Genomic DNA, 15,055 nt, shown 5'->3' with positions numbered 1-15,055 from the left:
CTTCATGCTCTCAATTTATGTTTTGAGACTTAAAGACATTTGAGGTGGTAAAACATCACCGATTCTTTATAGTCCTACAAGCAGTACACTCTACACTAGGGCTGTAGTTATTAAATATTTTAGTAGTCGAGTATTCTACCAAAAATTTAGTTAATTGATCGAGTAATCGGATAAAATGTACTTTTGCTTAATTAAACAGCAATATAAAATATATAAGAGTAACAAAGATTAATTGGTTTTCTTTTAAAAAAAAACTCTTTTTATTTTTTTTAAACGCATACAGTACAGCATTATATCAAAAATAAACATTGTCTTTATTCACATTACAAGGAATGGCTTATACCCCTATCTCACCTATGCTGTTTGACTCGCAGTGAGATGCGGTGTTAGGCACCGTGAGCCGCCGTGATTGCCCGTCGACGTTACGCGAAGTTCTTCAAGGTCTGCAAGCTTCTGCGAGGACCGCCAAGGAGCTTCCGGCCACCGTGTGAAACCGCATAGGTGAGATAGGGGTATTAAAGTTGACTGAGATGAATTAAGTGCATTACAGTTCCATACATTCTTATTTTAAAGCCTTTTCTCAGATGTAAAAACTAAAAAAAGGTATTTCAAATGACTTTAAGGATCAAAAAAACGAAGGCACAGATTAAAATAAATAATTATAAAAACACTAAGTGGCGCAATTTAACTTTCAGAACTAAAAGTTTCAAAATTTACAGCTCAGGCATAACATAAGCCTTTACTGACAATTTTTGTCGTTTCTTCATCTCTTGGCTCGCTGATATTTTTATCGCTTCGTTCCATTTTGCAGCCCGCAACAGAACACTCCATCAAATCAATACACAGCTAACTGTTTGCGTCTCCTTCCGCTTTGTGGGTGACGTAAGCGTTTCTTTTTCATTAGTGGCGGCTTCATTTATATTAACTAGCCTATTATGATCACACATACACAAGCGACAAAATTGAAAGTAATTCACTTATAGTCTTGCAAGGAAATAAAATCTCCTAGTTATGCAATAGAGATATGAGATCAGGATTCACATTGTAGGTCAAAGCTCTCGAAATAGGAGTCTCTCCTTTAAACCTCATTTTACAAGCGATGGGGAGTGAAAGCTCTCTAAGGACCTGTCCAACTTATAGCACGACCAACATTCAGTTTATTGGAAACTGAGAGCATATTAATATTATATTCATAAGTTTTAAAGGTCAAAAATCCTTTCGAGATAGAAAAGAAATAAAAGCAGTTCCTAACTGCGACGGTTAAGTGTGCAGTTGTGTTTCCAGTTATTTTAGCAGTTACAGTACACGATCAGCATACAAAGCCGACGGGACGTATGAAATGCTAGTCTGCAATAGCAGTTGAGAGAAATAAACTACTGTAGACTCACTGCTTTAACACTAAGAATTACACGATGTTGGTTTTTACATATTCCTGAATGCATGCTGTGCAGCATGATGATACATGTTGTATACTGACAAACAGTTTCCTACAAAAGTTACGAATTATTAATCATTAAGCAAATAACTGCTGTTAAGTGTTTAACTGGTTAAAAATGTACTAATCAATATTGTTTTGCAGCATATTTCTCTGTAGCTCTGTATATCTGTTAACTTGCCATCTAACTGCGCAGTATTGGACACTGTATTTTTTGGGTGAGGACAGAAGGACTAGATTAGTGTTTTTTGACAGCCATTTTATACATTTGTTTTATTCTGCTTATTTAAACTATTTAGGCTTAACTAACTAGTTAATAGATAATTACATGTTAACTAATAATATTACGATTTTGTTTAGACTGTGAAGCTAGATACAGTACAATACTATTTAAATAAAGAAAACTGTTTTATCAAATTGTTTTATTATGAATTATTGCTGATTATTTAATAATTGATTGTTAACATGTTAGTTGGTTAATGTGTCTGTTAAGAAAAATGTCTAAAATTGGCAACTGCCAATATCGCAAAAGCCAATTTTTGACACTTTTCAGTAATGTTTAAGTTAGGAGTTATAAACATTGTGCTGTTGGTCTAACACAGACCAAATTTCCCAGCAACACTCTTACTGCAAAAAGTCACATATTTCATTGCAAATGAAAGTATTATGAATCAAATAATCTACAATTTCCTAATATAAGATTACTACAAAACTAAGATTATTCATACTATTTTAAATTAAAAAATTTGGTACATTGGAAGATATTTTTTTCTGAAAGAAATGATTGAAAATGTTAAATTAATAATGTAGTAAAATATGTCTAGAAATCAGCTTAATACTTAGATCTACTTTGTATTAATCCCATATTAAATTATATATATTATATATTTAATATATGATTTTTTTTTGCTACTACTATATAAAGGGAGAAACTTCTGCTGTTTGAATATGGTTGGTTTAAGGAACACTACTGGCCAGTCATGAATGTATGCAGAGCTTTTTTTTTTACCAGTATAATTGTATGTCAATTAAATGAAATTCAATTCAATTATGTAGATTAAATAAAAGAAATAGAAACAGTTTTTATTACTGCAACAGGCTGCAAATTGCCTACAGATATGATTTAAAAACCAACAACCTCTGCAGCAGCCTCATTTCCCCTCTTGTCTGTTCCAATCACTCAGCATTCAGCATCAGCAGTATACTAATCACTGGCCTGGTCATCTGTCATCATCTGCACCTGTTTCCCACTGGTTCAAGTCTTAAAATAATTGCTTTTTATGCTTGAATGGTTTATAGGTAACTGTGTAACTTAAAAAAAAAAAATTCTCAGAGAATTGTCAGGTACAAGGACTGGACCGAAAATGAAATTTGCCAAAAGTGAGAGCCAAAAAAGTCCTTCAGGATGTCTGTAGAACTATTTCTCAATACAACATTAAAAATACAAGAAAGTCTAGCTTTTTAGACTTTAGAAGCACAGTACTGTACAGTATATTGTTTCAAGGTATCAAACTGCTAATATTACGATATAAATTTCGTCCATATGCCAGTTGTATGTTAATGCATGCTGTACGGTGCCAAATTCATAGGGGGCAATATTTCCCCTCCCACATGAGCACTGCAACACCCACAGAGCACCAGAGTTTCCATGTGAAATACTTTAAAACTGCACATGCATGAGATAGACTTTTCTCTTTCGAAGGAGGAGTAATTAGGAAAAACCCTGACTCCACAACAGTTCGGTACATTACGTGCCTCGCAATCTTTCACAGCTATTGACAGAATGAAAACTCCACATGCTGTTTCTGCACTTGGCTCCCGGCCATGCCTTGAATTAAACGCAATCTTGTAAACGTTTTTCTGCTGGATTCCAGCCTTGCTCTGAAAATGCCACTGATTGTCTACAAGAAAGCGAAGAGGACACAGGGATTGCATAACCACATCTTCTTCGCATATCTCCCTCTTTGACAGCCAGATAAAATAACTATGTTGCTGAACTGGCACAAATGTCAGCTTTGGCTCAGGAATGCAGCGCAGGGTGACATTTCGACTAACGATCTCTTCACCTCATCTTTCACGACGGCTCTGCTGCTGAGGAGAGTCGACGGCATTCAAATAAGCTGAAACGGGATCTGATGAATGCAAACCTAAGCAGGTAAACGGATGACATACCAGCATTCCCTCTGAGAGCTCGAAAGCATTTTCTGCTTAGTAGTCAACAAGATCACATGTGTATTGTCATGCTGATCATAATCATAAAACAAGACATGCAACATGACATTTTTCTGACTCTCCTAATACCAATTAAAGCATGTAAAATATTAAATGGAGGTTCGGGAACTACAAAGTGTCGGCTTTCTGCGGAGGAGTGTTCAGAGGGAAAAGCAGAGGGTATTGGTTTTATCCCTTTTAAACTCAGCCACCAATTAAACCCTTACAACATGTAGGCCTAACCTACTAAATCCTAAACAAAATTCCAATAAAGAAATCAGATATAAAGTTCTAAAAGAAAAGCACCACTCTGAAATGCTTATAATAAAATACTGTATATGTCCAATTTTTTGTTTTGATGCCTGCTGCTTTCTGTTATTGCTGTTAGAACTTAGCACATGTCTACAAGGCAAGGCAGGATACAAACGCAGACTTACTTTTAAGGGAAATATAAAACATACTGGCTTGTGACTACTAATGATAGAGAGATTGGTTCGTTTTCTACTGGCCGTGCATGCGCAAAGCATCGCAAAACCTCCATAGGTCATGTACAGAAAACAGAAATGAGTCTTTTGGTCTGAATCGTTCATTCTTTAGTAACATGACTCCCATAGACGCTATGCAGTGCAGTACCCAGGAAACATAATTTAGCAGTTCTTTTCAATGAGTTTTCTAACCTGAGTCATTTGTTCTTTTTGTCAAAGAACCAAGTCACTAAAATTATTTAAACTTCCCATCATTAGTGACTAGTGGCTTAGGGGTAATGCTAGGGCTAACGGTAACACAAGATGCTAAATGCAGTAATCAGTCTGTGTAGAGTTTCTCAGCATGTTCTCCTTGTGTCTGTATTGGTTTGCTTCTTTGTTTATACAACATTGACCCTAGATGTTAGAGTATGTAAATGCACCTGTGCATGGTTCCTAAAAAATGGATTAGTGGTGATTAGACTAGACCAAGACGAATCAATGAATGCGAATGTATTTTCACTATATTCTTCATTCTTAGAGCCAAAACTGTGTGAACGAAAAGTGACAGATCTAGTCTCACTCTATACACTGTAGCATCATCATCATGACATTCCTTTAACAAAGACCCTGCATATACCAGTTCATGTGTGATTCCTTGTGCTCCCAAAAACAACTCTTTTACAATTTGACTCCTGGAATATGTCCGTGCAATTAGGAAAGAAAAACTCGATTGATATGATAATCTGGTCATTAAGTTCATCAGCTGACTTCACTTTATCGCTTCATGTGTTTCCCTTTATACCGTGATGCACACTTCGCTCTGGAATAGGGTCAATCTGGACTCATTAGAGCACATGACCTTTGTCAAAGTGTAATTTTTATGACCTAGCCTTTATTTTTTTTGGACTGTGGCCCCGAAGGAGAACATGCAAACTCCACTCACATAGACCCCAGGCGGGATTCGAACCCGGACTCCGGAGTTGCAAGGAGTGCTAGCCACTAAGCCACCATGCTGCCCCTATTGATTTTAATTTAGGATTGTTTTTACTTAAAAGTTGAAGGCTAAGCAGTATCCTTCTAGGTTTTAATATTGCGTTGGATAGTTCCATTAACTTTGAAGTTTTCTTTGCTTGAAACAGCCCAAATGATCGGACCTGTCTAAGACTTGTCTTTTTTTAACACGTTATCATATCAGTTTCCAAATTTGCTGTATCTCTACATGCTGTTCGTGAAAATTATCTATATGATCAGATAAGTAAAGCATTTTTTTCCACTGGTTTTTCTGTTAAACAATTTTCTTTCCAGCTCACTTACAGTAATTCATCTCTAATTGGTACCTTTTCATTAATTTGCCAAGTGTTTCTGGCGTGGGCACAATTCAAAATAATTCACACTTCTTCCTTGGACAAATTTTTTTTTGTGTGTGTGTGTGTGTATTCTCATTATTTTAACACAACAAGTTTTGCCTGTAATAGAGATTTGTGGGCATCACCCAAATGTGGTTTGGCTTATGCAAACATTTACACACAAATTTACTCAAAGAGCGATAAAAAAAAAGGCTCAATGTCAGCAAATCCTTTATAAAGTACCATATATAAACATGTAGCCTGACACTGGACTGTAACATAATCAACCAGCAGCACAGAGAAGTTCATTAAAGCAATGTTTGGTGACTGTATACCTAAATGAACTGAAACACAATGGGATGTTGACAAGACAAAGAAGCTCCAGGAGCGAGAGAGGAGAACATCACTCAGTTGGTCACTCTGTGCCCAAAGAGCAGTCTATAGTGCTGAGCTTTGATCCCTGTGCAGTTCAAAGTGAGACAAAGTTAAATATAGGAAAGAGGACCTTTGAAAACGCCACCTACCTCATACACTTTTGACCAGTCAGTGGGATAAACTTAGGTGCTGGTACAAGTAGAGCTCTTACACTAACCTGGGATCGAATGCATTCTGTGCATTTTTTATGAAGTTTTAAATAACAAGAGATCACAGATGTCTTCTGTATGATCTGGAGCTGCATGTGGAAACAGTTGAGGTTCCCATTCTGGATGAAGGACTCAGACTGTGGCTGTGATTTTAAAATGAAACACGCATGCCGTGAACATCTGTGAGGTACTAGCAGTGTGATCACTATGACTGTAGTGTAAAGCAAACAAAACCCAATCAGCGAAATATGTGAGTGACCACGAAATCTGTTCAATTAGAACATGTGCACACTACAGTGTGTGTGTGTGTGAGGGTATATGTACATGTATACAGTACATCGCTAATCATTTACAGTACATAGGGTGCTTACATTCATGTCGACACAATTCAAGTGCTTCAAGTAACGTTCACATAAGAAACCAGGGGGGGAATTAGTCATCTGAATGACTTTGACCATGGCAAGGTTGTTTCAAACTGTCTGGTTTCAGTATTTCAGAATGTGCTGATGTCCTGGGATTTTCAAAGCAAGCAGTCAGAGTTTACACAGACAGCCTTCAGCGAAGAGCAGTTCTGAGAAAGCAATACAACTTACAGTAGATAACTCTTTACATCTGTGGTTAGCAGAAAAGCATTTCACAATAGGGATGGGAATCACCAGTCACCACCCAATACAATGTTATCACAATACCTTGGTGTGAAATTTGATTAAGATCACAATTCTATATATCCATCTATTCATCCATCCATCTATTAACCTCTTTAATCCAACCAAAAACCGTGGAGGCCAGTGGTGACCATTGTATTTATTCCCATTTTTACAGCCGCGGTAGGACCACCAGTCAACATTCACATGCGCATTTTTACACTACAGGCAATTTTGGAACGCTAATTAGCCTAATCTGCACGTGTTTGGACTGTGGGAGGTAACCGGAGTACCCAGAGGAAACCCACCAAGCACGGGGGGAACATGCAGACTGGATCACAACGATCACTGAACCAAACATACAATACCTTGGGTTGTTTTTACTGGTCATTGTATAGCATGTAAAAAATGGAGAAATCTTTCCAGGCATTTGTTTTGTAAAACAAAGACACCATCTCACAAAACTGTCTAGACAGAATTTAATAAAATAAAAGTACTTTGGCAGATTTGCCTGAAGTTAAAGCGGCGCCGTAAAAACTAAATGTTGAGTAAAGTTATGAGCAGTTATGTGCCAGATTAGAAACCACAAGTTTTGCCAGCGTACCGTCCAAATGCCTAAATGTAAATGTGTCAAACTGTAGACGCGTCTTAAATCGACCGCTGGATGGAATGTTATTAAACGTTTGCAATACTTAGATATCTGCCTAACGTTTAACCTGAACCATAAGTGAAATCAAAATGTTGAGTAAAAGCGATGCTAGGAACAGTTACTGTATGTCTTAGATTTAATAATATAATTTAAAATAAGCTACTTGTTCAATGTAAACCAACACCTGCACCATTAGATATTAATTAGAAAGGCTAAACTGAACATTTTCACAGCTGAAATAACAGCGTTGAAGTGGTACAAGTGAATTTTAATGCTCTTACGAGTTGTTTTAAGAAAAAACACCCTCATCTGGTGTACTTTTTCAATTTCTCATCTGGGATTCACGGTTTTGCCGTATAAACAAACCGCCAGACATGCAACCTGAAATTATAATTAAAGCTGATCAGCTTATTTTTCACTTTAAATATTTCTAAGAACCCTTTTCCCATCAACGACAGGTACTAATGCTACTTTCTAATGGAAAAGAAGGGCATTAAATATTTGCATATACAGGATTAATATGTTCACATACAGGATTTTTTTTGCTTCTGTTGAAAGCTTTTAATCAGACAAAGGTTTGGAAAAATCGAAGGTATTTTGTGCTTTAAATGTGTTAAACCATTTACATTTATGCATTTGGCAGACGCGCTTATCCAGAGCGACTTACATTTTTATCTCATTACACATCTGAGCAGTTGATGGTTAAGGGCCTTGCTCAAGGGCCCAATAGTGGCAACTTGGTGGTTGTGGGGTTTGAACCTGGAATCTTTCGAACCATAGTCCAATGCCTTAACCACTGAGCTACTCCCTGGCCCAAATACCTTGAGCACTTACCAATTTACCTGCACGGATCATGAATCAGATCATCTATGCCACTGTGCCGAGTCACTTCGCCACTCTCTGGTGAGTTTTTTGGTGTACAAATGAAACTTTAAACGTTAAAATAAATTATGTTGATTTTTCCTTTCGTGCGTCACTCATCTGTGTATATTCCTCTTGGTAAATAACATCAGCATCCTGAGACATGGTGTAATACCGACAGAGAGACTGGGAGAGAGGATTACACATGAACCTTCCGTTCACTCCTGACTCCCACACACCGCAACGAGTAACTCCACCTCACACACTGCGCACCTACACACTCGCTAGCACGAAATCTAAAAATACCTGCTCCCGTGTGGAAATATCTGCACAAGGAGATTTCAAGGAGAATCAAAACACACAACTGTATTTGTCTGCTCAGAGAAATTAATGCTCCTCATGTATCACGTCTCTTATTAACACGAAACAAACGCGATCACCAAGTGACACTTGCATTGAACAGGTCATGAGTATCGGTACATCGCAGACTCACTCACCCCTTGTCGGCAGGCTTGCTCGTTGAGCGCTCTCACCCACGCTCGCTGCCAGTGCTCTCTGAATGACCTGAACGTGAAAAGTGAAGACAGGAGGCCTTTAAATCCTGCCTCAGAGTCGCCTCGGCCCAGCCGGTACCTGAGCAGCAAGCCCCATACTCCTCCTGTCAGGGTGTGGTGGGTGAGGCGCTGGGGCAGCTGCCACGACGTCTCTTTGCTCTGCCCACCTCTGCCACCCCTCCTGGACCTCAGCAAAGCCTTTGAGAACTGAAGGAGCCATGTGAGCACAACCAGGAGCGAGACGCAAAAGAGCGCCACCAGGATCGGCCAACTCACGTCTTCGAAGTCCATCCTCTCCCTTGATCATTCGGGTCCCATTTTCAACATGGGAAGAAAAGTCAGATTTTTTTTGTGGGAGCCTGTGGAAAAGAGAAAGGGAGTGATTGAGTGCACAAAATAAAGGTAAAAAAAAACAATAGAATTGAACATATAGACGCAAGGAATGAGACACTCAAAGATTTACTGGTATAGAAAAATAATCAATGACGAAGTGCTGGAATGTCATAATACTGTGACTAACATAAAGCAGAGTCCAACCAAAGGTGCAGAGCGTTACTAAGAGGCAACATAAGATAAGATAGAGTGTGTAAACATGCAGGATAAAAGCAGACGAAGAGTTCAAGACACATCAGGGAACTAAGGCTAGACTGCAAAATTGGCTTTAAGATGCTGGGAAGATGATGGAGAATGAGACCTACTGTACAGTTGGCAGTAATGCATCCTACAGTACTGGATTCTAACCGTTGTTAAACAACAAGGAAGCAGAAGAGGAACCCAGTTGAGTAAAGAGCAATGGGGAAAAGGTTGAGAAAGTATTTTGGAAAATGGAGAAAGAAGACAGGGAAGAAAGGATTTGATGGGTTTCTTAAGGGCGACATAGCTAGAAATGAGTATTAAAAGGAAGCTGAGGGAGATCAAGACCAGAAGGTGAGGGTAATGCAAATTTGGTGGATGCCAACCACTAGTAAACACCAACAAGAAACATAAAAGTTGATTATTTTATAACAACAGCACAACCTAAAGCTTTATTACACTTACACCACAGTAAACTGCTACATCCCCACACTTTTTTATCCATTTACAACAGAATATTCTGATTCATACACATTCACATTTCATACAAACTTAAATTATTCTTTTGATTGTGTAAAGCCGCTTTGCGGCAATGACGATTGCTAAAAACGCTATACAAATCAAATTGAATTGAATACCAAAGACTAATTTCTTTACAAAAGGTTCAAGCTTCATTTCAAATTCTTGTATTGTCCTTGAAGACAAGCTTCAAAATCAGCCATAACAATAAACCCACCGGCAAATAAATTGAATCAAGTTAATTATCTCATTCCAGGGGCACCCGTCAAGATATGGGATATGCTGGGCATTAGGTCAACCATCAGTTCTTGAAGTTGATATGTTGAAAATGGAAAAAAATGGATCTGAGTCACCAGCTTATTGCCAACTGCCAACTGTGATTGTTAGGTGAATAGGTCAGAGCACCTCCAAAACAGCAGGTCTTGTAGTAGTTAGCATTTATAAAAAGTAGTCCAAGGAAAAACATCCAGTGGAAACCATGGAGCAATGGAGGGGAGTGACCTGGCCTGATGACTCGGGCCATGTTCCTCTGGCAAACAGAACATTGTGGATGTTAGTTTGACACGTACTACCTACCTACATACTGTATTGATGCAAGCCAAGTACACATCTTCAGTGCAACTGTATTCCCTGATCTCACTGGCTTGTTTCAGCAGGGTAATGTATCCTGCTACACTGTAAAAAAAAACCTCTTCTGGAATGTTTTAATTAACATGACAAAGTGTTTAAGGTGTTGATTCGATAACTCTCAATCTGATCAGGCATCTCCGGGATGTGCTTGACAAACCAGTCTGATCCAACTTACAGGATTTGCTGCTAATGTCTCGGTGTCAGATATCATGGCATACCTTCAGAGGTTTTGTGCTGTCCATGCCATGGTTAATCAGGGCTGTTTTATGGGTTAGGGGAGACCTACACCATATTAGACAGGTGGTTTTAATGTTATGGCATTGATCTGTGAACGTTCATGTGCAAAATCCGCGGACACAAAAGGATCACCGCCCATGAGATGTAATTAATCTCTGTTTGTGGCCGGGAAAAAGTCTGCAGTATTATCAATCCCTCTGTCATTGAGAAACAACAGCAATATTTTATTAGATTGAAATCCAAAGAAGGGTTGGTAGAGTTTAGAGGGGGGAAAAACCAACACAGAAACCAATAGAAAAAAGGTCCATTATTTCTAAAAACCGTCAAGGTTTGGTGAATTATATCAAGAATCACCAATGAAATGTTCCAAATATGTTTGAATAACATCTTTATTAGATAAGTAACTTGTGTGTATACCTGGAATTTCAGACTTCATCATTCAGATATTTCTGATTTAATGACTTTATCTTATAGACATGATTTTAAAGAATTTGGTACAGTAGTCCACCATGGACTGGAACGCTCCTGCCTCAACAATGACAACTTCAACGCTGTTGAGTGAGCATGTGGTCATCGCATTTAATATAACTGAGCAGCAGAGCAACAAATCTGCAACAAATTTTGCCTTAAGCTTCAACATTCTTCTGTAGAAACTATTCGGGGACGATGCAGCGGGTGTGGCGCTAATTAAAGTTCGGCACAACGCTTCAAAGATAGTTGAGAATCAGTTGAAAAGTTGAAAATGATCACATTGCTGGAAGACCTGCAACAAGCAGAATGTGAGAATGTGTATGAGCCGCAAGTAACAAGGATGGGAGAAAACTAGACGCGTAATTATGAGTTTATTACACGTGTTCCAGTCATTACATGGCTACATACTTTCCAGACCGACCTCATACTTTAAAGGTCTGTGCTGATGAAATGATTTTTTTTTTTTTTTTACAGTTACAGCTATACAGGTATTTAATAGGAAATAATCTTTAGATTGGCACTAGAGGAGAAAGACACAAAAGTAACAAGTTGCTTTGTTGCTTCTCACAGTTTTGATTTAGAATACATGACTGAAAAAAATCATTGTTACAGCTGTTCTCTTTATAGGCCACATTTAAGCCGATTAACTCACATGAATAATCAGCTATTAAGATTAATTGCCTGCAGCTCTGGCTGCGAAAGGTCTTACATTGTCAAAGTGGAAAATCAATCCAATCTGGCAACCCTGCAAGATGTTTAAGCAGGTTGATTCCTTATAAAGTTCCATAACTGTGTTATAACTGCTAAATCTGGAGAGAATTTCTAAGAAATTTCTGAGGGACCATAACGAACTTTAGGGAAAGAGGGGTTTCTGAAGTTTTGGGGTTTTTTTTTAAAGCCAGAAATCAACTTCCTTAAGGAAATGATGATCCTTCTTGTTGAGAGGTATGCTGAAATCTGACACAGCTGTCACATGAATGTGTGAGAATGTACAGGAATAAATAACACCATAAGGCAAAAGGTACACTGACACCATGAAGCTCCATAAAGACATTGTTTGGAGTGAAGTAGACGAACTCGAGTGACCTGCACAGTGCCATGACCTGTGTCTATCAAACCCCACTGAACACCTGGGGGATGAACTGGAACATCAAGTAGACTCAACACCTTCTCATCTGACATCTATTTTCAACCTCACTAACATTCTTGCGTCTGAACGTACACAGAATTTTCACAGTCACGCTCCAAAATCTAGTGAAAAGCCTTCTCTGTACTTATTCTCTGTGATTATTATAAGAGCAAATTTGTGTGGACTGGATCAGAAATGTAATGTTTAACAAGCATGCGGAAGTGTCATGGTTATGAGGGAAATTAGTGATGTATGAAACAAATATCAGCGGCAAGGTGGATTGGTGGTTAGCATTGTCACCACTCCAGGTTCTGGGTTCGATCCCCGCTTTGGGGTCTATGTGCATGTTCTCCCTCTGCTTTGTGGATTTCCTCTGGTGCTCCGGTTTCCTCCCACAGTCCAAAGACATGCAGATTAGGATATTTGGCATTTCCAAACTGCCTATAGTGTGTGAGTGCGCATGTGAGTGTTGACCCGAGGTCACACCACAGTGGATAATTGTATGGAAATAAATACAATGGTAAACACCACTGGCCTCCACGGTTCCTAGATGGATGAACAGACTTGTCAATTCACACACTACAGGCAATTTGGAAACAACAATTATTTTAATCTGCATGTTTTAGGATCTGTGAGCGGAAACTGGAGTACTTGGATGAAACTCCATGCATGCGGACCAGAGACAGGACTCGAACCCTCAACCCTGGAGACATTATTCTGCAAAGTACAAATATACTACAAGCGTGAAAAAGTACATCACTGGAGAATTTATTGATGCAGTGTATTTAATAGGATTTTTTTTCAATTAAACAAGATAAACTGGAGTCTGGCGACACGTTGGCGTAGTGGTTAACACTGTCACCTCACACCTCCAGGGTCCGGGTTCGAGTCCCGCCTCAGGATCTGTAAACGTGGAAACGATCTGTAAACGTGTAAACGTTACCATTTCTCCAGGTGCTTCGGTTTCTTCCAACAGTCCAAATACATAAGGTTCAGGTTATCTAATTGATGTCCTGAGTGTGAGTGTGTGTACGTGTGTACCCTGCCTCATGCCCCAAGTCTTCTGGAATAGACTCCAGGCCCCCCACAACCCTGTAAACAGGATAACGCGTGGTATAGACGATGAATGAGTTTAAGTTTATTAGTTTATGAAGGAATGTTAAGATGTGATGATGTATAATCAGATATTCATTATTTTAATTATGGCACATGACCTCATTAAATATTCTCACTAATAAATCTCATTTCTCTCGTGGTGCTTTAGAGACATCCGTGCGCGTGCGTGTGTATGTATGTATGTATGTGTGTGTGTGTGTGTGTGTGTGTGTGTATGGCATTAGCCTGCACTAACATGAACACTGACATTACAACACCACGGTTGCCAACTGCGCTGTGTCTCGTGCAGCATGGCAACGCAGCCTGGCACTGATATCGTTACTCCTCCGGATTATAAACACACGCACCATTTTATCAATCAAAGACAAGTTCTATGAAATAAACGTCTAGATCTATTAGAATTCCTGTCCCGGAGTGTGTATGAGTTAGCCACGAATAGCTCATTCAGCTAAAACGTAAACACCATCCATGACAGGCGAACGAAATGACCACAGTTACCGTGTTGTTGATGATTTCTCCTCCGGCAATCAGTGTGTAGGGAAGCACAGCTCAGCACATAGACAGGCACCGGCTGGGTCGACAATGATCGTCACTGACAGCTTAGCCTCTGCGGCTAGCCCCCGAGCTTCTCGCTTCGGTAAGCCGAAGATGTGCGCAGAAGGTAGGAAGGTGCCGCGATTGCCGACTGAGAGGCTCTCTGTGCCCTTCTCCGCTCTGCCCTGCTGCGCTTTACTCAGCCTGTAGGGCTGCGCCCCGCCTCTACAGCAATCAGCCAATCGAAGCAAGCCGTTAGAGCGCGTGAGGCGTCAATGCCTTCGCCATATTGGATAGGGCAAATTTGATCATTAGAGATGCAACTGAGGATCCACCCTGAAAAAATCATCTCGTACTGATGTTTCAAACTAAATAAATACATCTAGCATAAATTATCTGAAAGCACTTTCTGTCCGTCACATTTTAGCCTTTCTCCTGGTTAGCACCGGTGCCTTGCACCTCCAGGGTCCAGGTTTGATTCCCGCCTTGGGGTCTGTGTGCATGAAGTTTGCATGGTCTCCCCGTGCTTAGTGGGTTTCCTCCGGGTACTCCAGTTTCCTTCCACACCAGGTTTGATTAATTGCCATTCCTAAATTGTCCACAGCATGTAAATGCACGTGTGAATGTTAGCTGGATGTTCCTAAAAATAAGAATAAATTCAATAAACACTATTGGCCTCCATGGTCCCTTATTGGACTATAGAGGTTTCTAGATGGATAGATGAATGGATTTACAGTAGCTTAGTGATTAGCACTGTTACCTTGCACCTCCAGGGTCAGGCATTGATTCCCGCCTCGTGTCTGCATGAGTGCAGTTTTTATGTTCTCCCGTGTTTTACTGTGTGAGAAAAAATCTGAGCTGGCAACAGGACCCCTTAAGTAACTGCCATAGAAACGACAGATATATCTTCAGAGTGGGGAGTATCCGTCGTCCAGATGGACCATGTGCCAGATGGACCCGTTGACATGTGAATGGACCAAAATACCAAAAACTGGTTTAAAGGTGTCTTATAAGGCTTATATTTTACCCTAAAGAAATCACAATAATCACAATAGGGCTTAATGTTTAAACAATTCAAATATTAATTTTGTTCAC

At 39.4% G+C, this 15,055-nt stretch overlaps 1 protein-coding gene across 1 annotated transcript in view; it reads right to left on the bottom strand.

Annotated features, from left to right (window-relative positions):
* Positions 1–14,118, bottom strand: part of c2cd2l (c2cd2 like) — a 47,042-nt gene extending 32,924 nt beyond the window's left edge. Inside the window, exons 1-2 of the mRNA XM_053486053.1 lie at positions 13,925–14,118; positions 8,695–9,110 (exon numbers count right to left, since the gene is read on the bottom strand). Of these exons, the coding sequence (XP_053342028.1) occupies positions 8,695–9,042 (348 nt within the window). The 5' untranslated portion in view covers positions 9,043–9,110; positions 13,925–14,118. The remainder of the gene's footprint in view (positions 1–8,694; positions 9,111–13,924) is intronic.
* Positions 14,119–15,055: the final 937 nt, after the last annotated feature.

This window comes from Clarias gariepinus, chromosome 24 (assembly GCF_024256425.1).
Source record: "Clarias gariepinus isolate MV-2021 ecotype Netherlands chromosome 24, CGAR_prim_01v2, whole genome shotgun sequence".
Classification (NCBI taxonomy): Eukaryota; Metazoa; Chordata; class Actinopteri; order Siluriformes; family Clariidae; genus Clarias; species Clarias gariepinus.
This window is presented reverse-complemented; position numbering and strand designations above follow the sequence as displayed.